General features: G+C 44.6%; 2 protein-coding genes across 2 annotated transcripts; both read right to left on the reverse strand.

The window, feature by feature from the left end:
- Positions 1-2,415: 2,415 nt before the first annotated feature.
- On the reverse strand, positions 2,416-5,900 carry T265_02026 (hypothetical protein; the record flags this gene model as incomplete). Its single annotated transcript, XM_009166174.1, has 2 exons — positions 2,416-2,535; positions 5,811-5,900. 2 exons carry the CDS (start codon positions 5,898-5,900, stop codon positions 2,416-2,418), a joined length of 210 nt encoding a protein of 69 aa, XP_009164438.1.
- Positions 5,901-18,338: 12,438 nt separating this feature from the next.
- T265_02027 (hypothetical protein) lies at positions 18,339-26,791 on the reverse strand (the record flags this gene model as incomplete). Its single annotated transcript, XM_009166175.1, has 5 exons — positions 18,339-18,428; positions 18,466-18,621; positions 18,660-18,853; positions 24,888-25,605; positions 26,666-26,791. The coding sequence occupies 5 exons, from the start codon at positions 26,789-26,791 to the stop codon at positions 18,339-18,341; spliced, it is 1,284 nt and encodes a 427-aa protein (XP_009164439.1).
- Between the last annotated feature and the right edge of the window lie 383 nt (positions 26,792-27,174).

A 27,174-nucleotide genomic window follows, 5' to 3' on the forward strand; every position in this document is an offset into this window, starting at 1 on the left:
ACCCCTTAAACCCTGGTAGATTATCTTGACTGCGCAATCTCATGTATGAGCAGTCCATATATGTGGAACACAAGCAGCTGACGAGACCCAAGCACTTAAATTCAGCTTTGATCTCTCTTCAAATTTTTAAAATCTCCCTGAAACTGCTGATGTCGTTGTTGGAAAGAACTGGAGGTATTCACTTCCAGTCGTTTTGTCAATGAAACTGTTTGACCGATCCACATGCTGTTCTACCTTTTGGAATATTCTACCTAAGTCCGTATCAAATACGGTTTTTCGAACTATGATTTAATCAGTCTGGGATGCCCAGTTCTAACCACTGGCCTTTCATGTCTCCATACTCCAAATCTAAGATGTCTTATCGTCCTGAATATCATTGGGACTCGACTGTGAAGTCACGTTCGCGCTGCCATTCCAAGGTAAACCCAAAGGAAATCAACAATACGGTTCGTCAGAGGTGAAATTGTATAGCATTTGTAACAAGTAAAGTAACGATATCTGAACAACATTCCAGAGAGCAGTACAGCTGAGGAGCAATAAGACGATGCTGGTGAAATTAGACACTATCTCAAAAAAGTCCCACTAAAATGAGACGCATAAGGTAATAAAAGACGTCAGGAACAATGGAACTGAGATAGTCGGTGAGACTGGGGAGCAAAAGTTTAAAGGAAAGAGAGTGCATCTCGATGTTGAACTTGCACAGGATTCGTTGTGTCAACTGTGGACAAGCGTTGGAGTGTCTCATGATAACAAAATCGGCTGAGACACTGAACAATTCGGGGCTTATGATGAAATGATTCATCCGTTTTATAATGGCTACGCCGGTGACAAACAGTTTGGAGCTCCTTTATCATTTTCTTTTCTTCTTCGTGAAAGGCGCCAAGTGGTTGGCAAAAGTGTTTCGAGTTGGACGTTTTGAATACGATAGCATTGTTGACCCGATTTACCTCTACCTTTATACACTGTGACCTCTTCCACTGTCACAAACAACACCTTCAGTGTTTTCAATAAAGGTGTCGTCCGGTAAGTGAGGCCAATCTATGCTGAAAAACTGAGAAGCACAGTGCACCTTTTCATCCTTGTTTTGAGTCCTCTCACAAAACTCAGAACCCGTGGACTTCCGAGTATATGGGAACTAGCAGTTGATAAGCAGCGTGATTAGCCCTCACTTAGACGAGACACAAAGCTGCTCACTCTTCAGTCATGGAAACCACATCACTTAATCACGTGTTGACTGGCTCCTGGAGTAGCTAGCATATTCTCAGGAAGTTTAATTCGTCATGTGAAATTATTCTTCCTCCTAGCTACTAATAGATTGATGGTAGTGTCAGGAAATTTGGTCATTTTCAGTAGAGATTACTTCCCGTCGGTGGAGCCATTCTAGGTTAGAGTCAACCACGCTGCTGATCAGCCTCTTGTGGTCGAAAAACTGTCCAACCAGTGGCCTGAAGGTTACCGGTTCGAAACCGTTTAGAATTTCACGAGATATACGTTGCTCATGATCCCCAACAGAATTGCAACAGCTGTGCGTGCTCTTCAGAATAGGTCGACTTCATGAACAGGACGAAATCTCTACTGAGAATCACCAACTCTTCCCACACCATCATCAACTTCAGCGTTGTCGGGTGGATTAGCCCTAAGCCTTCTCACTCCTTTAACTTATACCACCAATGTGACCAGAAAAACACGGACAAACTGAGAAAGGAGAACTGAAGTACTTCAATTTAACTGAAACTTCGACGAAGCTAGACCGCACTCAGTAGAAAAACGAAGAGTTCGGTCGTCAGCTACTACATCCATTATCATATGTTCCCATCCAAAACTATGGGTCTAAATACTCTAAGAAGGTAACCGGGACTGAGTTGAGCACGAAGTTATCGCACGAATCCTCAAATAAGCCATCAATATCCCCAGCTTTATGGCTACTGAAAAGTGCATGGGTGACCATCTGCGAAGATTCGTTTAGACACCATGTGGCAATAAAACAGGTTGGTGAAATTTAGCATGTTTTCTTCTAAATCTGACCTGTAGTTGGAATCGGTGCGCAAAGACGAATCTGCCGCGATATTCAGCTGGAAGCGTACCGATTCCCCGCGAATGTGCCCCTATTACTTTTAGAACTAAGGCATCACACAGCTTGTTTACACATGTTCCATTAGACGAACGAGTGGGCTGTGAGTTTCCCAGAATAACGATATTTACTTTGGTTATAATGCAAAAGTGGTCAATTCTAGGTCACCCACACATGAGGGTGACACACTACTCATAAGGTTGCTGAAAACTCTTCGACAGTCCACGGACAGTTTCATCCTTCTTGGGGTGTAGTCACCGGATTTTCGTCAACCTTATGTTCTACTTGGATCTAAACTGGAAAGGTTTTCCTAAATAAATGCGCTTACACACGCATCACGATATCTAGAATATCGTAGCAACTGAAACATTAGGCGGCCTGGTGCAACACAATCGGTTGCTTAAGAGCATTGTAAACGACATATTCAGAAGGTTCCAGGTGAGTCTGCCGTCAAAACCAAATTGCTGTGCAAGTGAGTGTACTTATCACAATCGCTACGTCTTCCGTCCTAACAGGGTCATCCCAGATAAATTCTGCAAGACTTTCGAACCTGACCCTAAGGTTCTAGGATTACATCAGTGACCCCAACACCAGGAGATAACCTCACGTTCGCACAGGCTGCGTAGGAATTCACGTGGGGATTTCTGGCTTAATAAGTGCCGAGAAGATGACTTGGAATTCGACTGCCAGTGAACAGCAAAGTTGCTTACCAACTTTTTTGTAGCCCTCCAAGTTCCAAAGCTTTGAGCTTGAAGTTTTTACCAGTGAGTTTTACTGATTACACCCGACAAGTCACGAAATGCCTAGTGGGCTGCGTTTCATGGACCAACAGCATCTGTTTTATAGGTATCACTTGTAAAATCTCCAAGCTAAGGATGTCGTAATTATCAAGTTTTCATCCGGCATCGTGAAAGTCAGGAGAATGCTTTTCCACTCTGTAGCGCTCAGGCTACTGGTAAATTTCCAAGCTTCTGGTCTTTCGAATTTCAAGAAGGTTTGACCAATTAATCGTCATAAACACCCGCAAGCTGTCTAATTCACTATATGCCGTGAGTTTTTGCTCTGCCGAGTTGTCCGAGAGCAACGTTCCTAAGGCGTCTAGGTTAACCGATTCCCTCAAAAAGCAAAAGACAGAGTCATTGCCGACTCATAAGTTTTGGTAGTGAGATAGTCTCACGTAAAAGTCAGACTTTCCGAAAATATCAGCCCTAAAATCAGCTTCATGAATCAGTCAATATGTTGACTACTTTCGGCTGCAATTTCGTTTCAGTTTTCCAACAGCAGCATAGTATCACAGCATAGTGTCAACGTTTTCACCCCAGCCGGTTCGTTGGCTACTGCCAAAACAATTAGACATATTTTGTGCGAAAGTGCTCCTCCACTCCTCCCCTGCACATGTAGTATTTTGATTTGTAAGCTCATTGGCAGATAAGGAAGGAGCTTTTAAATTTTCGGAGACTGCGTAAGCATTGTCAATGACCGAATGGTGTCATAGCTTTATCAGCCAACCAGCACAATTTGTTGTAATTGCCTGAAGAACGAGAGCAAAGTCTCTACCTCTATCAGGATATGGATGTAGTTAAAACCTTTTGTTTTCAGTTTGGTGCCGTTTGGTCTTCAGTACCGTCGCCCGTGTCTGCTTTTCGAAACGGCTGTGTTATCTTCAGCTCTCCATGATTAATCAAATATCATTGAAGCCAAACTATAGGGAAAGTTTTCCAAGGGAAATCAGCAAAGCATGACCATATTTCTATGTAAAGAAAGACGTAAACCCATAATAGCACAAAACGTATCCGATAACTCCGTTTCATAGAACATTTTCGAATCCTATAAATGAGCGCATGAATGTAGTTTTGTGCCACTAAGTGTGAAGTGTGAAGCAAAGTAGTGCATTGACTGATAATGCTGACTGGTTATTCAGTAACCACTTCGGGATGAATCTTACGAAAACTGGTCACTCACTTGATGAGTCCACATTTGCATCACTTATCAGTTCCGACCAAGTATGCATTTAGATAAGCGTCTCTCACCTCCGAAAAATAAAAATTAATAATAATTGATAAATACAGATGAATGACCATACTGCTGATGGAAAACCAGTAGTTGAAGTAGCGATGAGAGGTTTCTCTCTAGGTTCACATTATGGTCTCATGGAATCCTCTGTAGTTCATACTCCAAACAAATGCAAACGATTCCAACTGGGATTCAGCGTGACAGGAACAAAACTTGGAGATTACAGAGGATTCCTAGTTGATTCCTGGTGGCAGTGTACGTCTCTTCACTCCTTACATCTATTTGGACAGCACAGGATAAATCAACTTTACGACACATAATCCAATATGAGTTTCTACCACTGTTTTTGTTTGCGTAAAGTAATTGAGTCGCGAGAAACGAATCATGTTAGCCCAATTACTTTGGTTACCTCCGCTCTGCAACCTTAGTAGGCAGTTCGGCCCGAAAGTATAAAGCCTGGACTTCATCAGCATTGTTGCCACCCGTGAGTAAAATTGCATGCTATCATTCACTTCGCCAAGTTTTCTCACTGCCTCGCATTACAGGGGTTCTGCTCTACAATGCAGACCAGATTCAGCACCGTGTGATTTGAAGCAACTTCCTCGTTAAGGATTGGCTGTCATTAAAATTTACTGAAACAACTCCCTCTCTCCTCGATAAAACATTAAAAGACCTGTTAAAAAGTGTTTGATCATGGGAACAGAGTAAGAACGAAAAGTGCACGCTCTCTGAACCATTGCCATCATGCTTCCAGTCTATTCTGGACTCTGAGTTAGCGGCGGGATACTTATTTTCTCATAGGGTGACTGATTCAAATAATCAATGACAATCGTGCGTGTTCGTGCTTGAGATATTTAAGCGCACCCTGCCGAACCCACATAGTTATCGCTGACCCATATCATCTAGGTCATTCCAGACAAACTAAACTAGTGAGCTTCATAACACCTGGCCAAACTAGCACGGGAAAAACAAGGTAGAGAGATTCTGCACTGATGGGTTTTGTTACATAGCAACGGAAACTGTGTTTATTTCTTAGGGACCAGATAAATAACCAGCATTGCTGGCTTTGCCGCATCACACCCACCAAAAGCATCATTATCGCCATCATCTCCATGGTTATTAGCTCTGACAGCAACCTCCATGTTTTAGAATCAATGATTCACTCTGGTACGGCCACGCATCATTCGGGGTGTACGTAACCTAAACTAAACTGCTGACAAGCTAAGTCCGGCTCGCGATTCTGACGACATAATGGGCACTTAACCTGAGGGTCATTCAGTTGCTTAAAATTATTGGTTGATGTATGTATACATGGTGATATTTCTTCTGCAGGGTTTACTCAGAAGACGCGTCTTTTTCTCTACTTTGGAAGGAGTCTGCATTCGTACCAACTCTAGTCAGTTACTAATATCCCTTCTGAGGGATCTTATCGTGTTGAAACGTTTTCTTAAACTGGAGCGAACTCGCTTCAGTTTGCTGAAGAACTAAGCACTGTATGCCCCTTCAAGCCACAATTCTGTAAAAAGGTATCTGGTATTTCGACACCTATTGGCTTCATATATATATATATATATATATATATATATCAGCACAGCACCAAATGGCAGTGTTACTTCGTTCAATTCTGATCACTCTACAATGAAATCAAGTTGCATCGGCTCTCACGTATTTTAAACCCATAATCACCTTTATCTAAAAGCATACTACGATATCTCGAATATCATACCAACAGAAAGATGAGGCGGCCTTTGTGCAGCACATTTAGTTGAAGAATGCCATAAACAAAAGATTCAGTTGAGTCCCCATTGAAAACCATATTGATTCAAAAATGAATGTATTTGTTGAAATCAGTTCAATTAGGGTTCAAGAAGGACATACGGTTGACGGAACTCGGTGACGGCCCCCCACAAAGGACGAAACCGGTCTTGGGCAAACTTTTCAGTAGTTTCCTTCATGAAAATCGTATCTCATCAGCATGACTTTGTAAGGCTTTAGCTTGTTTGTAAATAGAGATGAAGTCCGACTACCTACTTCATGCACTTCTACAACTTTTTTCTTCAACGTCAAACAACGAAGATAATCCCGAACATACCATAGGAATTCACAGGTCAGTGACTTATCTTGCACTGAACACTACTTCCAGTGTATTTCAAGAGGTCTTTCTCCCAATAAGTTTTGTTGACTTCGAATTTTTTTATCCAGTACAGCACGAAAACTACTCATGAGTAACAAAACTAAATGAATGGGTTTTGTCTAAACTTAACACAGAAACATAAATAAATGGGAGATTCAGCCGGATTTAGTTGAGCCAGGACAAATTTCGTGTATGAATAAGAGCATTATGTGTCGAAAATAGTTTTTCGTCATCACTGTGTTAAGAATCAAGGTTAAAACCTAGTTGAGAAAATATTAGTTACCGTTTGAAACTGTTAGTCTATGGGGACTTGGCTACTTCCAAGATATACTGAAGAATACTTGAGGGGGAACGGTGAGCAATTCCTGACCTCTAGTTTGCTCCGTGCATTTTTGCTTTAATCTACAGCCGAGATGAAATGTATAGGTTGTGCAGGTAGTTTCACATAAACGGCACCAATGTAACAGCGACCGTGTCTGCACCACTGCATTAGATCTGAGTTAAATGAGATGACCGAACTCATTTTTAGGGCAAACTTTGGGAGGATTTGTCCTACACCTTCAGTCGTCGGATTGATACTAAATTTTTAGGGCTAATCCTTCCGCCTTAAATCTGGACCAACCTCGGAACCTACCCCTTGGCCTGACGAAGGTTTTGTGTCAAAAGCGAAACGTTGCCCAGCAATAAATCTACAGAGTGTCGCCAGCTTTTTTTAAAAAATTAGTGAAACGTTTTTAATAGGAGAACAAAAAGGACTTTGGCCTTTAAAAAGCTTACGTATACTTACCGTGCAAGTACGAGTAGATAAAACCAAAGGGATGCATTAGCTCTGGGTTAAATGAGATGACCGAACTCATTTTAGGGCAAACTTTGGGAGAACTTGTCCTACACCCTCAGTCGTCGGATTGATACTAAATTTTTAGGGATAATCCTTCCGCCTTAAGTCTTGACTAACCTCGGAACCTACCCCTTGGACTGACGAAGGTTTTGTGTCAAAAGTGAAACGTTGCCCAGCAATAAATCTACAGAGTGTCACCAACTTTCTTGAAAATTAGGGAAACGTTTTTAAGATGAGAACAATTTAAAAAAGCCGGCCAACTCCATTGTTTTCACGAGATATTCCATTGATGACCGGGACAAGCTTGTGTCCCCGTGGACTGTGAACGAACAACTATCGTTCAATAGGCTATTCAGTCGACTCACCAAGCAGAGTTGGGAATAAGCTAAATGTTGTGAACATTATCACCGTTATCAATGTCCGTACCGCCAATTCTCCGATGAATACCACCATTGAAGCTTAAACCTATCAACAATTTCGACAATCCGTTTCCAAGTGAAGATTGATTCATCTCAAGAACACAACGTTGGATTGAGGTTCCTTGCAGTTGCAAGCTGCTCTTTACGTTCAGTGAACCCACGTGACCACACCAGGAGCTTCTGATGCAGTTCATAAAAAGCCTGGCTAACTCCATTGTTTTCACGAGATATTCTATCGATGACCGGNAATCAGATGAAAAACACGTGGAACCGATTGAATAGTCATCGTTGCTGGGCAACGTTTCGCTTTTGACACAAAAGCTTCGTCGGGCCAAGCAACTAGGTTACGAGGTTGGTCAAGATTTAGGGCGGAAGGAGAAGGGACTGCGAGTCACACCACAGCCGCTGATAGTCGAGGCGGTGGAAACCAGCAGTCCTCACAGCGTGAACAGAATCGAGGGTGCGGAAGTGATGAGCGTATGGAAAGCGGTCTTAGATGAACCGAGTTGATACGCGACTATGTGTGGTTGTCAATTCACCTGGGATCACTAGCAAAAACAGTGGGGGGAGGAATCCCAACCCAAACAAAGTTCACAGACTCCCTCTTACACAACTATTGCAGTACTAGCTCATCCACACAGACGGACGAAATATGCAAACGACGTTCAAGAGTGATCATTACATAAACCGAACCAAAAGAACTGGACCTTACACTCATCTGCAAACTAGACCTTAGGCTGGACCCAAATACGTGTAAGTTTCCCCATCGAGCCAACACTTGTTCACCCACCCTAACACACAAAAAACCCTCCGCCGATACCTAACAGAGATTTAGCTTCACTTAGCTGATTGGTCCTTCTTCCGCCTTAAATCTCAACCAACCTCGGAACCTAGTCACTTGGCCCAATGTAGCTTTCGTGTCAAAAGTGAAACGTTGCCCAGCAATAAACCTACCGAGTGTTACCAAACTTTTCCGAAAACTATTGTTCAGTTTTGTGGGTTTCAGAGGCGCATCTCATAAAGATTTGACACAAAACCCACTGTGGCCTTACTCCACCATTGAGGACGGTGAATACAAATCCACGTTTAATGTCTAGATAGGTTTACTAACATTTTTTGACATTTATGATTGTTTCTTACTTCGGCTAATCAAATCTGAGTAGAAAGAAACCATTAACAAATCCCTTTTAGTCAAAAGAAACTTTATGAAACATGATATTATCGTGATGGCACATTTCACCTAATTTACGGTTTCATAAGCCCGAGCAGCGGGGTAAATCTCAGTGCAGAAATTTCCTGCAGTTCATTGGCCTTGTTCTACCCAACGTCCGCCCATCTTGAGGGAAAGGAACGATTATATTCGGAGTTGAGCTTTTTTAAGCAGCCGCCCAAGGGGAAGCAAGTAAAACTAGTGCGTGCTATGGAAAAGTACAACAGGAAAAAACAAACGGGGTGAACTTGCAGGGAAGAAATGATGCAATAAAATGACTAAAAAGGGATACCTTGGTTTACTAACATTTTTTGGCATTTATGATTGTTTCTTACTTTAGCTAACCAAATCTGAGTAGAAAGAAACCACCAACAAATCCCTTTTAGTCAAAAGAGACTTTGTGAAACATGATATTATCGTGATGACACATTCCACCTAATTTACGGTTTCATAAGCCCGAGCAGCGGGGTAAATCTCAGTGCGGAAATTTCCTGCAATCCATTGGCATTGTTCTACCCAACGTCTGCCCATCTCGAGGGAAGGGAAAGATTATATTCGGAGTTGGGCTTTTTTAAGCAGCCGCCCGAGGGGAAGCAAGTGAAACTTGTGCGTGCTATGGAAGAGTACAACAGGACAAAACAAACGGGGTGAACTTGCAAGGAAGAAATGATGCAATAAAATGACTAAGGAGGGGTACCTTTTGAACGAGCGGTGGGTAAACGAACGGCAAGTCCGACTTCACGTGCGCCAAAAGTTGAGCAGACAACCTGTCGAGTTAGGTTGGGCTATACGATACCGTAGGTCAGTATGCTTCGCCTGATTATTTGTTTGTTTCCCCCATGACACTAGACTGACCTGTTCTATTCGAAGCGTGAAACCTTGCTAGAGATAGCTTGCGAACGGCCGGTTCCAATGTACGTGTTTGGGGTCCTAGAAAGTGCTTGAGTCGTGGAATTTTAGTGCAACATGCGTATTGCACGTATAGAGGCCGGCTATTTTTGTACCATGTGTTGCATCAGGATAATAAACCCAAAGTAGGATGAAGTACATCTTTCTGTATCAAATGCATGCACATACATATGAGAAAACCAAATTATCTAACGGAGGTGATCAATCAGTTAACAACAAAATGACACATGAGTGTGTATCACGTGATTCAAGCATGATACAAGTTAGATCCGCAATAGTGATTACAGTTAATTGCATAAGTCTTTAAATCTGTGCTATTACCCCCCCTGGCTGAGAACTGATGAAGCAAACAGTCAGCTCTATCGGTGGTTGTATTAGAACATATTTCAGTCAACAAATTTGGTCATGGTGCGTTAGTACCAAGACCGCTCAGTCGGTAAATCAGCGAACATTTCAGGAAAGATGCGAGAAAGATATCCAACACATTCTCTCGTGCTATTGGCAACCTACTCCTCACATAGTGCACAGCAAAGCAAGCAGCGCAATTTCTTGAGAACCACAAATCATTTTCGATCGGACCTGAAGCACTCATAAATGCGGTTACCTGCTGTCTGGACCGTAAAAACAGGTAAGTCATGAAAGCGAGTTCTAAAACAAATACATTTCCGACCATCCAGGCAGTAAACTTATGAAGACTGTTGCTCGCTACTGTGCTTATGGAGCCAAGTAGACAAGAATAAGGAACAGATAGTTGAAATGTCTCGAGAAATCTACTCGCGCCGCAAAGGACCATTGTGAAAGAAGATATTTGTCCATGAATAACCTCACATGTACCATGGAGCGAGATTCACATAGATTTTATCAGATTAACACATGAATAACAGCTTGTTGTCTTTGTGGATGCGACGTGTTATGTAAATCCGTTTACCGGGGTAGTTGTATTGGAAGCGGCGTATTGGCTCGGGAAGCTCAGGACAGCTTTTTGCAAACTTCAACACCTATGGCGCTGGATGGATGTCAGTTTATCCGACAAAGGCATAGGATACACTGCGGTGGTGCGATTTACTCTGCTTTAAATATCAGATACATGGCTTTTATGTGCAGAGGACTACAAAAGCTGCCAGTGCTCGGTGTCTCCGAAGCGTTGGCCGGGTTCGGCAGAAATAACAGATCAGCAATGCTGAGGTGCGCCAGAGCTTTAAGAAGACGGAACTCTCATACAACGGATGAGCTACCCATGCTTCATAGGCTATGCTGGCAAGGACGTATATTCCGCATGCAAGCGGACCTCCCGCCCCCTCATCTTCCAATGACCGAAACCGTAGCAGCTGGAACCAATGTACCCTTGGTATTTCATTTATGGCCGATAAACTGAACCCATGCACTTATGTCACAGGATGGGGTCTGTCTGTTTCCCGTCCCCTTGATAGGAACCGCCCCCCAAATGCGGCCAATTCGTCCCGGTCACTCAAATTCTACTGTCGAGTCGGTATGGAAATGTCGGACTTTCTAAAAGGATGGCGAGCTTTTGTAATTTTGACCCTAATGTTCCCCAACGGAAGCTACTTCTTCAAAAGACGGGATGCGAACACTGTTTGGCATGTCAGTCGGATCATGTATATCTCCAGTACACTAAGACAGTTAAATACCAAACTTAGCTCGGTTGGTCATACCCGTTGCACACTCCCGAAATTGCCTAGGGAGATGGGAAATCAATCCAAAGATTCCATGGCGCGTAATCTCATTAATCACACTACAAGCACTTCATGGTACTCCGAACTCAGTCGTGAGGCCCGTACACCAGATAAATGACCCAGGTCCTTGAACGATCAGGTTATGAGGAAAGGAGTAAAGTGTTGCAATGTTTTGGAAGATCGTTCTGTCTCTCAAGAATCAGAAGAAACTCACTTGACTCAGTCTAACAGACTTTAGGCGACAGAAAGCCGTCCGTTACCGCCCACAAATGTGAGTGTTAGAGCATAATCGATAAATGATAAAGCTAGGTGAATTGTAACGTGATGTTTTCTTCCTGAGCGTAGCAAGCCGTTACCGCCCACAAATGTGAGTGTTAGAGCATAATCGATAAATGATAAAGCTAGGTGAATTGTAACGTGCTGTTTTCTCAATTCCTGAGCGTTTGATGACGACCCTGTGTATCTCAGTCCTCGCAACCTTGAATTGAACCGGTAGACGTGGATCGAGTTATTCCATCCCCAACAAGGTTTCTGTTCTTTGGAAAATTATTACAAATCACTCATACTTGGCAATGTTCTAGCCCTAACTAAAAAATCTATCTTATCAAGTAAGCTCAGAATAAATACGAATCGATCACTCTGATAATCCATGTCAAACATTCAGGATAGTAGCATTGTATCTGAAACCCCGATTGAGCATTTCACTGGTATACACAACCACGAGATTAAAACTGACACTTCTATTATTTGGTTGTGTTCGACTGCGTGACAACACCGGCTGAATTCAGAAGCGCTGATATTTCATGGAACTTCGGCTTAAAACGATGAGAAAACGTAAGATACCCACTCAGTAAATGCCAGGTACGTTGGAACGGTGAATGACAAGTAACAGCCAGCTGATTTTTGACCACGAAAAAGATTCACAGGGGACCCAATGCAATTAACCAGACTTCATAAACAAGATGGGTATATATGTCCATGGTGATATTCCATGTTTACTTCCATGAAAGGATATTGATGGCCTCATAGCTATTCGATTGTCATGTGAAACTAGGGAGTTGATCGATTCTTCTGCATAGATATTTTTACCCTAGAATGGACCACTAGGAACATATCCCACAGCCGGATCCTATTAAGAAGGAATACTCTAAATACATTCTGGGGAAACGACAGCCCAAATCGTATCACTGGAACACATGTTGTCTTAATGAGAGCTGATCAGAACGGGGCAAACTCCTCGAATCGGATTCGTCGGCCGCGCACGTGTTATCCATGCTTGTAGCTCTAACCAAGTGGCCATTTAGCTGACACGATCCGCATGCACGCAGTGAATCTCAATGAGCGGAAAAACCCTCGTGTGGCTGTCTTACGGAGATCGATCGCAGTCGTATTCCAACTTCTGTACTGGCGTGAAATACCGTAGTTCCTTTGACACACCCTATCCATTACAATGAATATCTTCAAATACTGTTAAGGAACTGGTCTGATGAAAGACTGAAAAAAGTAGCTTCATGAGCACGGAAACAACAGCACAATATATTTCCGCTCTGCGCGTTTGTAGTCTTTTTGTTCGTGATCGATAATGTCAGATTTTGAAAGGCCATTGTCCTCCCAATACATCAGAAGGTCCTTAGTGTATGCGACGATATCGAACATCTCAATCAAAGGCCGGTTACGTTGGATTCTTTGCCGCCAACTTAGCCATGGAATCCTCACAGTCCAGTTGATCCCATTCCTACAACACCCTAATCCGACGCAATCCTCGAAACTGATAAATATCCGAAAGGCTCCTTTGAGTGAGTGTTATCCACACCAAAGTAGATGACTTCGATGTCATATTCCACATATAATCGAAAAAACAGCGTTGTGATCATCGTCTTCTTCTGACCCCTTCACACGCACGACGCAAACGTTTGTGGAAGGTAAAAGGAACTATTTTACAAACTGGGGACTGTTTTTGAGATCGGAAATCACACCTCAAAGTGAATTCATCGGGTGCAAGAACTAACTAATGGACGTGGCCTGAAGCCGTTAATTAAACGAACATGTGCCCGACACCTCTACACTCCCACAGTGGAGCCACATGGCCGAGGTTTTCGGGACCCGACCGAAAATTTACCCCATACATCCGGTGCAACTCCGAGCCCACGTCTCCGTAACCATCAGACACTCCGCAAGGATCGACGGATAGTCAGAAGAAACTTTCTGCAACTTATCAATAGCCAGGTCGTTTAGCTAACATCTGGTTAGACCATCAGTAACAACTCAAAGTTCGTAAATATCAAGTTTATCAACGAATGTGAGAAGATGCGTGGTTGGCCGAATCCATTAACCATTCAGAGGAAACAAGAATCCGTACTGCGATCAGGATGGACAAAGGATACAGAGGTCTGCCTGTAAAGCTTCTACGTTTTTACTCCCTATTTTTACACGTTTACACCTATAAACTTGCACTGACGATGTTTTGAGCAACAGTGAGGCCAAAAAAGTTCACTGCCTTAACCTATGCCAATCAGTGGATCAGGCTCGGACTTTTGAATTATTTTTGGTTGAAACGGTATTACGTTTCTTGAACTCACTGATGGCACTGGAATTACCTTCTTGAAAGAAGAGACTAACGCCTTGACCGAATGCCTTGTCACCTGTGATTTTCGCAACAATTGCGGGCCTTTATGCCACAACAGGGACAGACGAGTACTGACTGAAGACCTAAGCCTCAATGTGGTCCAGTCCAAGAGGATTGTGACACTTGCAAGGCTTAAGGGGTCCCACATCAATCATCAAAAGTTCCCGTTCATTTCGAAAGCCTGACTAAATAGCGGCAGGTGCATACAAGGATCGTTACCCGTACTGCTCAGCTAAGCGACCTAGGCATTCTTCTTTATTCACGATGGTTTGACCTATTCAAACCATGATGCAGGGTTTTGGGGACACTTCGCACGGATAGACTGGAAGTCTTCGGGGTTTCCTAACATACTTGACCTCACGTCCACCGGACCTCGTGAGCAGTGCACGCATCACTATTTATTATAAACCATCGGGACCAGGTGTACTCGAGACCCCCAGGAGCGTTTCCCCGTAAATCAAGCAATTCTACTATTGTCTGATATCTAGTGGTTGAGCATACCGAACAGCAGGCGGAACTATTCGCACAAAGCATTGTCGCTGCTGCATTCGAGTTCTAGTTGATATCTACCGGTGGACCATTTGGGGTTTTGGAAAACGGCTATGATTGATTCGTTTGCTTCAAGAGTCTGCAAGTCTTTCAGTTGCCAGGCGAGGTGTGAAACGTTTGCGCGGAATTGGACAAGTTTCCTTTATTCAAGATTATAGTATCATCGTACTTTCGGGCTAGGATTTGGAATATGCTCTGCGCACCATCCATCTGAGGTCTGGCACGCCTGAGACAAAACTGCTGTTAAAAAAACTCATATCCTTCCGGGCTTGCTAATGAAGTTAGACGTACTCAAGGAGATAAACGTATTATTGTTTAGTGCCATTAAAAGGCAAAAGCACCTTGTCAATAGTATAAACCACTGCTGTTAAAAAAACTCATATCCTTCCGGGCTTGTTAATGAAGTTAGACGTACTCAAGGAGATAAACGGATTATTGTTTAGTGCCATTAAAAGGCAAAAGCACCTTGTCAATAGTATGTTATAAACCACTGAATTTGTCCATTACCATTCTCGGTTACGTTTCCCAACCGTGTAATTCGTCTCCATATAATACAGTTAAACATCAGTGTCGATCACTGGCACGTTACCGTTATTAGATGATGATGCCATCGGATGGTTTTCAGGAATTGACAAATAAAGGCCGGCAGATATCGCTACTAAATGCGTAGCTAGACACTTTTATTCCCCTCTTTTTAGGCAAACGAAATCGAAACGGTCAAAGACCCTGATCAACCAGCAAGCGGACAGTAGCTGAGAGTAATGAATGAAATCCTCCGCTCTTGCTTACATTACGCAGTGAGAAAGTTGTTTTGAACAATGGACTGAAAGCACTCATTATGTGCCGGGTGACAATAAGCCCTTTCTGCAACTTTGGACTCTCTTACAATTCATTTAAATGCAAAAACTGTCGGACAATATAAAGCATGAGGATCTCCATCCACACGAGTTCCAAGAACCACATCGTTTTTTGGTTAAAGATCCATTCGTAAGTAGATAAGCGCGCCCCATGAAGCCTAGTATGCCAGCAATTACTCGCGCCATACGAGCACGGTTTCCTAGACTGACACTGATGCGTCAGATGATCGAGACTGTCATGCGAGGCTAAATTTAGTCGAGTAGTGGCATATTAAGACAACACGAAGAAAAACCGCAAAGCGGTCTGGTGAGGTCAAATGGCACTCTTTTCGGAAAGTTACAGGCAAAAGTGCGCAACTTACTCACTGTAAACGCCACAACAATCATTAGACAGACTAAAACAACAGCATCCGCATGCTTGGTTGCCAAAAGAAACCTTACTGGCACCTGTGCGACGACTAGCTACCCGCAAGGGTTGCTAGGATATACCATCTGCAATACACCAGATTTGGTGCCTTAATTGGTCACAGTTAGACGGCAGGACCAGCTGATATGCGTTGCTGGTATTCAAGATACTTCGAGTGAACCAGCATCGGGATGAACAATACTCCCAAATTAAGGGTTCAGGGACGCCGTCAAAGGGTTCAAGCACTCAGGTTACTTGGTAAATGTGATCACCATCATCATCATCATTAACGGGGACATTAACCTCAGCGTTAACACCGAGCGTTCAATCCAACAATCCGGAAAGAAGCTAACAGCACGAACGCCACTGACGAATATCAGCCGCCATTTGCTGCGGTATCAGCAGTTAAGCACCTAAGTGGTTACAGGAAGGCGGAACGCACCAACAACGCCTGAACACTTCAGTCTCTTTCACACCCTTCTGCCGAGACACACGTTGTACATCTCTCCGTGTGCACCACTTTTAATGATGCGCAGACATAAACATCCGTCTCGGTAGATGGAATTTAGGCATGCGTACCACATGGCCGAGCCACCGCAGTTGATAGTGCCGGATATTTTCCGCAACTTAAGTATTCACCACACAACCAGAAAGCCGTCGCCTAATTACCTCGTTACAAATTCGTAGAGAACATTCCAAGTAAGCAACGTTTCCAAGGAATCAGTGGTCAAGAACCTAAAGGCGGCTTGTATAATCTGTCCGCAGAGGCCATGTCTTGCAACCATACAATAATACATCCCTCACTGTGGCCTGGTACACGAGACCCTTGAGACCCAATGATATGCCATAGCGACGCCATAATCGGCACAAATCAGTAAACTGGATTTCGGCCTTCGATTCATGCACCAATTTCATCAGAGTCACTTCAATCCGAGCTAATACAACTGCCGGAGTATGTAAAGTCGTCTGGGAACTCTGACTAGTTTCCTTGAATTCTAAGGAGTACGTTCATGGCCTGCATGCCCTGAAGCATGACTTTGTGCTTTGAGGGTGCAAGAGGCATGTCAAAGATAGTATGACGGTAGCCAGTTTAATTAACAGGGCTTGTGCTTCGCCTTTGTCTTTGAAGATGCGGGCGATATCATCTGCGTACTCGAGATCAACAATGTTCTCATTAGAGACGATTTAAATACCGGAGTCTTGAACAATTACCAGCGTTCTCCTCGCCAATTCGTCGATGAAGAAGTTGAATAAGAACAGAGGAAGTGGGTACCCTTGTCGGTCACTAAGTTTCGTAGGAAAACTTTTGAAAAACTAGCCGTGCACTCAGAAGGGACCATATTAGGTTTACAAACTCCTGGGACGTTGTTCAGCAAATGATAATGACCAATCGACAGAGTCGAATGCACACTTTAAATCAAACAACAAAAACCAGATTGTGGATCGTTTGTACATATGGCGTTGCTCTAACATCTAACGGAATATGGAGATGTGGTTGATGCGGCCTCTACCTGGTCGAAATCGGGCTCGATGCTAACATATTCGCCGACTTCAGCAAGACGACGAAGAATCAGTGACACCAGAAGCCTTGTTACCGCCTACGTAGTTAGTACATTGCCTACGAAAATGGACACTATTATCGACTCACTCCAGTTGTCCGGGATGGTCTTTTTCTTCCAGATGCACCCCAATAGACTAGACAGGGGCTGGCTAAGAAATTCATCATCCTTGAAGAGAGCAGGTGATCATCAGGACCAGCATCACGACGACGCTTGAGTTGAGATATGCAGTCGGACATTACTGACGTCTAAGGGGGCTCCGTAATTATGGCTCACCTTTCTGGTGAAGGCTAAAATTATGGAGTGAGGTGGCAGATGGCCAACTGAATGAGAAAAACTGCCGAACGTTACAAACGTTCTCCATCGCCGAATATCGCAGAGCCATTTTGGTCCCTGATAGTTTTGTTGATAGGAGACATCCAAGGACCAGTCGAGCGAATCAAGTGAAACAGACGTTTCCAGCATTTTCCGCACCTTCCATATCTGTTGTCTTTCGGGTCCATCAAGATTCTGGATCTGCACGGACACTCAGTTTTATCTGGTGTTGGATGATGCGTCGGGTTGAATTGTGGTTACGGACAGGGGGATTCCATCGCTGATAAATATGAGTACAAACCATATACAGGGGTCATTTACAACTTGCACAACTTTAGGCTGTGGATGGACCATCTCCCCTGACATAATTGTGAGCCGAATGTTCGTTGATGAATCCGTCCTCCTAAAGACCTATGGGGTCGGTGAGACCCGGAACAACGTTAAAGAAGCTCAGAAAAACAAATACATGTCCCACCATTTCATTCTTACCTCAAACCCGGAGTCATAAATGCCAGATAAAGTTGAAAGAATCATAGTTATCAAACGGTGATATCACAAAATGTAACAATCGAGTTATTTGTAAATGCAGTTAGCAGGATGCGTGAGGGCATCGCAAACGTCTCCGTAAAAGCTAGCCACAAGTACGCACCAAAACTGTACACCGACCAAGAGTTGCATTATTCTCCACGAGAATAACAGCACTGTACCGGGAGAATGATTGGGATCGAAGATTGGGATTCAGTAGAGATTAGTTTTCTTCATTATCCTCAGAAATTCTTCTTCATCGACTTCACCATCTCCATTCCTATCTGCTTCATCAATCATCTCCTAACAAGAACAGGAAGGTAAACTTAAAACAACTAACCTGCAACTCCTCATCCGTCAAGGTTTCGCCCAGCTCTTTCGCTACACGCTTTAAATTTTTGAACGAAATCTTTCCGGTTCCGTCGTCGTCGAACAGTCGGAAAGCCTTCAAAATCTCATCCTTTGCATCTCTGTTCTGCATCTTCAAGGCCACCATCTTCGAAAAATCACTGAACTCTATGGTTTCTAATGTACATATAATATTCGCCCAAACAGCAGCAGACCTTTTGAGTCACAATCGAACTCAGACAGAAGCTTCCTGATTTCCTCGCGCGGAGGATCAAAACCCAAAGCTCGCATGGCAACTTTCAATTCACGAACATCGATCGAACCTGTTTTCTCCGTATCAAATAAATCGAACGCCTCTCTTATCTCTTGCTTTTGATCATCTGTGAGCTCTATCTTCGTCGTCCGTCCGAGTGCAGAGGTCTTACTTTTATTCTGCGTCACCGTTTGATGTCCCTTCATGTCTGACGCAGACTAAAGTAGTGGGCGGTTAACTGGAAAATGACATAAACGAACCATCTTCGCAAAACAACAAACAACACCAAATGCCCCGGGATGGTTTGTTGCGCCACTATCGGAAGGAACAAACAAATCGGTGGCGAAATGCTCAACAATTTCCAGGTTTCACAGGTTTGTTGCGGACCTAGTAAAGCAGCATCCATTTCGCGCTTCACGCTTAGCGGCGCGAATTCAGGTTGATATCAGCAGTAGGCGTTTGGTGCTGATGTGGATTTCAGCTGTCACATGGGAACTATGGGATCGGTGGTAGGATGATGAAATTGACCGCCTATTCTCGGAGTTATACACAGGATCAGGGCTTCAGGGGTTGTGTTGGTCTTGCCGTTTAGCGGTTCCTGTTCACCATATTCCAGTAGCGTGTTAGTTGGGCCAGGTGTGAAACAAGTACGCAAAGGCAAAAGGCGAATTTAGATACAGAAGTAGAAGGGAGTAGAAGGGATTCACGGATTGACACACAGGATCGAGACTTTTGCCCAAGTTTACCGGGTCGGTTTTGTTCTTGTCGGTCAGTGGCTGTCGTTCACCTGAAAGGCACAAGTGAAAAAAGGGTGTAGCACTGCTCTTTATGTTCTCAGCGCGAGGCAGTATGCTCGCCAGCGCGAGGATTCGCATAAACAAATGTCTAACAGTGCTTTAAACTGGGTTCTAGAAGGAGTGTGTACAACCGCCGGAGGAAGGTCATTCCACGCAGCTACTACCCGAAATGAGAAAAAATTTTGTCTAATGAATGTGTGTGCTCTGAGCTTGAAAATTTTCTTCCTATGAACTTCATGGATAACTGTGATAATTCTAAAGCTAGTACACTCTAGTGTGTCCTGACTGGCAAGGGAATCATGAGAAATATCTTAAAAGACCAAACCAATGGTGGCTTTGGACACACTTGTCCAACCCGGCAATTATTCCGTATTATTATTGTTATTATTATTATTATCATCATCATTACTATAACTGTATTTCCTCAATCGGCTTTGGGTAGCGAGGGATAGCGCGATGAGTGCGCTGTCACGTCCAAAGCAGGCGACAGGCGCGGGTTGACGGTGATATTTTCACCCTTCCGATGCCTAAAAAGCTTCTAAACCTTGGTTCGATCAAGAGTCAATGTCGTGTAGTTAATCGGCTGGCAAATAGGTATAAAATTTGAATGTGAGTGTGTTTTCGGCAAGTGTCACGTTATTCGGGAGCGCGTTCCATGTCTGCATGACTCTTGTTGATCAGGCTATTGTTCCGCGCGGTAGGCGGCTAACCTAGTGGTTTGGAACGACAGGACGCTTAACTGAGCCCGGGTTCTGGGATGAGTACTTGTTTGAATGGATGCCGGAGGTCAGATACGACTATGCTGAAAGCATTCGTGATCCGCTCGATTCGGTCAGAGGAATGCGACCCAAGCGTTGTAGGCTAATCAAGTAAACCCTAAGAGAAATGTTTGAAAAACGACTTTCACGGGCTTCAATAATGAAGGCCTCATAGAGTACTGATCTTCACGCACCTGACCTCCGGCATCCATTCAAACAAGTACTCATCCCAGACCCCGGGCTCAGTTCAGCGTCCTGTCGTTCCAAACCACTAGGTTAGCCGCCTACCGCGCGGAACAATAGCCTGATCAACAAGAGGCATGCAGACATGGAACGCGCTCCCGAATAACGTAACACACCCACATTCAGACGTATGCTGTGCAAATTTTTATACCTAGTTACCAGCCGGTTCGGCATCGACTTTTGATTGAAACGGGTCCCGCAAAATCGTGGGAAATCCTCATCCATTTGTGGCCAAGCTTTCTTCAACTGCTATTCAGAAGGTTGCGCGTTAGAATCGTTTTGATTGTTGATGATGGTGGAACGGCTCTATAATTGTTCTCGGATATTAGTTTTATGATATACTCATTTACAGGAACCGAAAGCCGACGATCAAGGCTTCCGCTAAGATTCTCTTGCTGGTTTCGTTTTTGTCGCTTAGGCGGTGTCGTACGCATAAAAGGCACAAGCGAAAAAGGGTGTAGCGCTGCTCTTTGAGTTCTAAGCAAGGGGCAGCCGGCTTGCCAGCGCGGGGCTCGCATATAAAGTGTTTAACAGTGCTTTGAACCGGGCTCTATCCTCCATCCCCGTGATGTCTTCTGGTCTATTCACTATGCATGACATGAGCGTTCGCTTTGTGGCCAAGCTTTCTTCAACTGCTATTCAGAAGGTTGCGCGTTAGAATCGTTTTGATTGTTGATGATGGTGGAACGGCTCTATAATTGTTCTCGGATATTAGTTTTATGATATACTCATTTACAGGAACCGAAAGCCAACGATCAAGGCTTCCGCTAAGATTCTCTTGCTGGTTTCGTTTTTGTCGCTTAGGCGGTGTCGTACGCATAAAAGGCACAAGCGAAAAAGGGTGTGGCGCTGCTCTTTGAGTTCTAAGCAAGGGGCAGCCGGCTTGCCAGCGCGGGGCTCGCATATAAAGTGTTTAACAGTGCTTTGAACCGGGCTCTATCCTCCATCCCCGTGATGTCTTCTGGTCTATTCACTATGCATGACATGAGCGTTCGCTGAGTTGCCTCAGAAGGTTATGTGGATACACTTTTCGTCATTCAGAGGAAGGTGCCTGGCTTCCAACCACTGCTTTGTAGCGTCTACATCCAATAGGAGAGCACTGGTATTGGAAATCCAGGATTTCAAATCGTCCGCAAAAAAGTAGACGGGGGCTCGCAAGGACACCAGGAATATCGTTAACGTATACCAGAAACAGCAGTGGTTCAAAAACGGAGTCCTGAGAAACTCGAATGAATACCGGCGCCGGAGAGAAGTAAGTTGAGCCCACTTTCACCAGGAATGGTATGTCTGATGGGGATGCCTTGACTCTGTAGAATTTTCCATTAAATCATGTAAGACGAGTTTATGGAGCAGCAGCACGTGTGGGACTCGATCGAATGCTTTTGAAAATCGAAAAATATGGCATCCGATATGAGTACCTCGTCCTTGGCTTTGGCGAAGTTGTCCAGAAATACCAGCGTATTCATCTCGCAAAAACCGTTTCGGAAGAAACCCGTGTTGATCTGGAGATAGCAAATTGTCGGAAACAAGGTGATCTAGGATGGCTCGCTAAGGAATGAATTCCATCGCATTGCACGGCATGCTTGTGAGGCTAATAGGCCTGTAGCTGCTGGGCGATTGTGAGTCAGCAGTTTTGTAGATTGGCGCTGCAATAGCTTCCTTCCAGGCTTAGGAAAGGTGGCTTCCATCAAGCGACTGATGAAGCACCAATTTTCGCTTGTGCCATTTTGTTGAACGAAAGCCTCTAGGTGTCGTTAACCAACCTGAACCATAATGCCTAGGCGGGAGCCGCGGTCCTTTGTATCTATCGCTGAATTCGTGATGCAAACCTCTAACTGACCTTGGCGTCGCGCGGGTTCAGATCATCCCCTTTGATATGGAATATTGTGCCTTTAGCTGATAAACAATAGATGCATTACTAGACATTATGCATTGTTGGACCTGCTGTCAATCATAGTAGATAACGGAAAATAAACTGGAATTTATGGAAAAAGTAGATCACGAGGGACTGGACATCGATCTCCCTAGGCCTCAGGGAGGCACGTCATCCGAATCAGGTTGCCAGATATCCTAAATGAACTGAAAAAACAATGGTGCACTATACTTCGGCTCGTCGAATGGGGGCAAGTCGACCATCCTTAGACAGTTTTCAATGACATTCGCGGCATTCGATATTCCGCTTGCTTTGAGCAACGTATGTGACAGCACTTACAGGAAACCGACAAATACTAAACAATCTCGATGTACAGATACTCCCTTTTCCGAGCTGACTCGAAATGTCAGAGGGCAGGTAGAGCTGTGCTATACTCATACGGCCCTGCAAACCCCAACTGCTCTCTCCGACAGCACTCATACACCTTTTTGTGATGCTCTTTGGGTGCCAACTCATGCTGCATGGGGACCCATTCTATCCTTTTCGCTCCCCTCAAGACGGACCCCTCAAGTCTGTCAGAAGACAGCATGTTCGTCATACAAGCCATTTAGCAACTCTCCTCCAGCTGCATCTTCACACAACAGTTACTGATAGGGGAGTTTAACTCTCCCAAGATCTCCTGGGTGGAGTTCCACGCATGGGCACTGACCGAAGTCTTTCAACGTAGCCCTTGGACTCAGCACGTCTTAAGACCCACAAGATACCGCGCTTCCCAACTATAATCTCTGCCGGATTTAGTTACTACCAACGAAAGACACTTCGCTTACCAAGTGTTAATTATGGCCCACCGGGACATGATGACCAGTATGTGTTGGCCTTTGGTTTCATCCGCTACCGGGCCAGGAACATAAAACGTGGATTCGAAACTTCTGTCTAGCAAACCACTCAGTAATGCGTACATTCTTTTTCCAGAATAAACCAGGACCGGCTCTGGTGGAGGAGACACGCATGACCATTGTCCAGAAAATTCACGAAGCCGGTGCAGTTTTCGCCCAAAAGGACCAAAAGCCACTCTAAAAGATTCGGTGTCTTCTGAAAATATGGTCCCAACTAATGTTTAAAAGAAAACTACGGGAGACACAAAAGATCAGCTGTAATTTTGTAAGACGCGGATATAGATCAGAAGTTGGCCAACAAAACAGGACACAATACAAGCTCTCCCCACGAAAAACGTGAATTCGCTATTTAAACACATGAAACACCACCAAAAAATAAACCTAACACCCTCTCCTTGAGTGACAAAACGGGCTACCCAACAGCGACCCAGTTATGAGATATGAAGCCTAAGGAGAACAATATGCGGGTCTTTATTCTGCTTCAATGGCCTAATCACATCCAATCTTGGCAAGGCCTACCTACAAACGGTCTTTAACCGGCTTGGTCTTCAAGGAGAAGGATTTTCGTCAAGCCCGAGCCCTTCAGTGCGTTGGTGTCAGGCGGGTTCCATCTAAGGATCGCGATGGAAACATAGCCCACATTCATATCGCATTTGTACTTGGTATTTTGTCAGCCACTCGACGATGCAATCCTTGCCTCTGCTTTGAAGGAAGCGACTGTCAATCTACAAAACTAAGGACTGACTGTCCCCCGAAAGCTACGTGCGTATTAACCTAACTTGTACACCGTTCAAGGTTAGGGAATACATCCTGAAGCGGACGACTTGAAATCCTGGAGTTCCAACACCAGTGCCATTTTGATGGATGTAGATGCTGCATAGCAGTAGTCACTAGATCGGCACTTTCCTCTGAGAGTCGAGAGCTGGGTCCGTGTGCCTTTCGGAGGACACTCCACGGACTGCTTTGTAGTGCATGGTTTGAATGAACTAGACTATTGAACAAGCTACAAAAAGAATTCAGGTATCTGTCTCTCTTCGGCTATATCCTCACTTCGTCAGGAAAAATGTTCTCAAAAGGCATTAGTCGTTCTACAGATGATTTGGTTCAACTTTCCCGTATAACTCGCATGGACCCCAAGATTTTTTACAGAACATGCGCCAGATCGCTTCTTGAATATACCAAGCAAGATGCCCAATCAGGACACCAGAATGTTGTGACTCTCATTTAGTGTGCACAATGGGCTTCTACGAAGGTGGATTCTGGCCTTCACGGATTCACGGATTGATACACAGGATCGAGGCTTTTGCCCAAGTTTACCGGGTCGGTTTTGTTCTTGTCGGTCAGTGGCTGTCGTTCACCTGAAAGGCACAAGTGAAAAAAGGGTGTAGCACTGCTCTTTATGTTCTCAGCGCGGGGCAGTATGCTCGCCAGCGCGAGGATTCGCATAAATAAATGTCTAATAGTGCTTTAAATTGGGTTCGAGAAGGAGCGTGTACAACCGTCGGAGGAAGGTCATTCCACGCAGCTACTACCCGAAATGAAAAAAAGTTTTGTCTAATGAATGTGTGTGCCCTGAGCTTGAAGATTTTCTTACTATGTCCCCGCCGGGTGTTTGCTGGGTCAACGGTAAAAAACCTGTTTGCCAAGCTTTGTTCAAACAGGGCGTAAGTAAGAATTAGGTCCCCTCGGAGGCGACGGTACTCCAGGGGAAAGAGATCAAGCATCGCGAGACGCGTTTCGTAGTCCACGGACTTGAGGCCGGCAACCATTCTCGTGGCGGCCCGCTGGACACGCTCAATGAGGGTAACGTCTTTCGTACGTCCTGAGTAGACAACTTGGTTGGCGTACTCCAGGAGCGGTCTGACGTAGGCCCCATAGAGTATTTGGAAGTCCATGCGAGTAATACGGGAGAAGGTACGTCGGATCATCCGTAAAACGGCGAATGCCTTTTGGGCCGATTTCTCATGGTGTAGTGCGAAGGACAAGTTTGAGGAGACCCAGATGCCTAAATCTTTTTTGGCATCTATCCTCATGATGTTTTCTGGTCCCTTTTCACCATGCATAACAAAGGCATTCGCTGAATCCCCTCCAAACGACACATGGACGCACTTTTCATCATTCAGAGGAAGGTGCCAGTCCAACGACCACTGCTTGGCAGCGTCTACATCCATTTGGAGGGCACTGGCATTGGAACTCCAGGATTTCAAGTCGTCCGCCAACAGTAGACATGGACTCGCAAGAACGTCTGGGAGGTCGTTGACGTAGATCAGAAACAGGAGTGGTCCCAAGACGGAGCCTTGAGGAACTCCAATCTGTTAAATGTGAAACACGGCATGGGGTGCTTGGACTCTTCCCCTTGAGTAGCGTCGCATCCTGGAGGACCTAATAAGTATGCCCAAACTGAACGAGATTTGGCCAACAGGTTTTTTAACCGTCGACCCAACCAATAAACGATGGCAGCATGTTCGGATGATTTTCAAGAGAAGAGAACGCATATCTAGTAAGCAACAATTTTTTTCTAGTTTCAGGTAGTTGGCTCGTGGAATAACACTGTCCATCGGTTGTTCACGCTGAATCTAGATCCCAGTTTGTCCGGAAGCCAGCCACCTAATAACCAATAACCCAATAACCGAACATCACATCATTTGGAAGGATGTGTCACGTGTAGGCTACGGACCAAAAGACGGCATACCCTGATTGGTCAGAATACCAGTCAATCTGAATGGAGCGTGTTTAGCTCGACGCTTCCTGACCCCCTCACAGAGATTCCAACGCGACCTTGTGGAGTACTCTGTGGTCACGCTATAAATACAGTTGTGATAATCTTGCTTTTCTCCATAAAGAGCGGTACGAAGCTACCGTGACAGGTTAAGCATTTTCCACCCCTCTGCTTCCGCCAATTTGAGTTGGAAATGGAAAACAGCACTTTCTTCGGCGAAGGATGGTTAAGCATATGCAACCAACGCAGCTTCTGGTGTTGGACACATTCTTTAATGAAGTCACCCGTGACATTGCCGAAATCTCGCTCCCTAATTGCCTCGTTACGGATACGCCGACACCAACCCACACGAGCAATGGTTCTGAGACAACGATTGACGAACACCTGAAGACGTCTCAGTTCCACTCCTCGAATAGGCCAAGTCTCATAGCCATACAACAAAACATACCGCACTGTAGCATGATACACGTCCCTTGATACTCAGGGATACACCAGGGCGAACCCGACCTCTGCATCTCAATTGTTCTTATCTAGGCTTGGGCAGCCTGCAGTATCTCAGCCCTCGCGCTTCTTTCAAATGGCATGACAGCTAGGCATCATAAGGGTGCTGAACGGTTTATTGTTTTTTTCCTCAACTGTAAGAGCAGTCTTACTGTATGATTGCGAGAATTCGACCCTCCAAGTCGACGACCATAGTTGTCTTCAAGTATGTGATCATTGGTGTGTTCGTAGCCGAAGCTGTGTTCAGCCGTTGCACCCTTTCGGCGCCTAACTGCCATGCCACCTGAAGGTTGCACGAGGGCTGAGATACTGCCAGGTTGCCCAAGCCTAGACAGGGGAAGTCGAGAGGCAGAGGTCGGGTTCGAACCACGGACCAGTAAATTCGCGTTCTAACCACTTGGGCCATCTCGCTCAAGCCGAAGCTGTTCTGCAACGATGTGGTACGTGATCAGGTACCTGGTAACGAATCCGATTCCTTATGGCAACAAATCAAACTTGCCAGGTTAAGGTGGTTGAAGAATGTGCTAAGTGTGCCAAAATACCGTTTACCGAAGAAAGGGTTGTTTTCTATTCCGAGTGATTATCGGCGGAAGTCTTGCGGGGGATAAGCTAATACATGGCAGTGTGGAATGTAAGTAGCTACCGCCAAACTGAGCACTGT

This window comes from Opisthorchis viverrini (genome assembly GCF_000715545.1).
Source record: "Opisthorchis viverrini unplaced genomic scaffold opera_v5_23, whole genome shotgun sequence".
NCBI lineage: Eukaryota > Metazoa > Platyhelminthes > Trematoda > Opisthorchiida > Opisthorchiidae > Opisthorchis > Opisthorchis viverrini.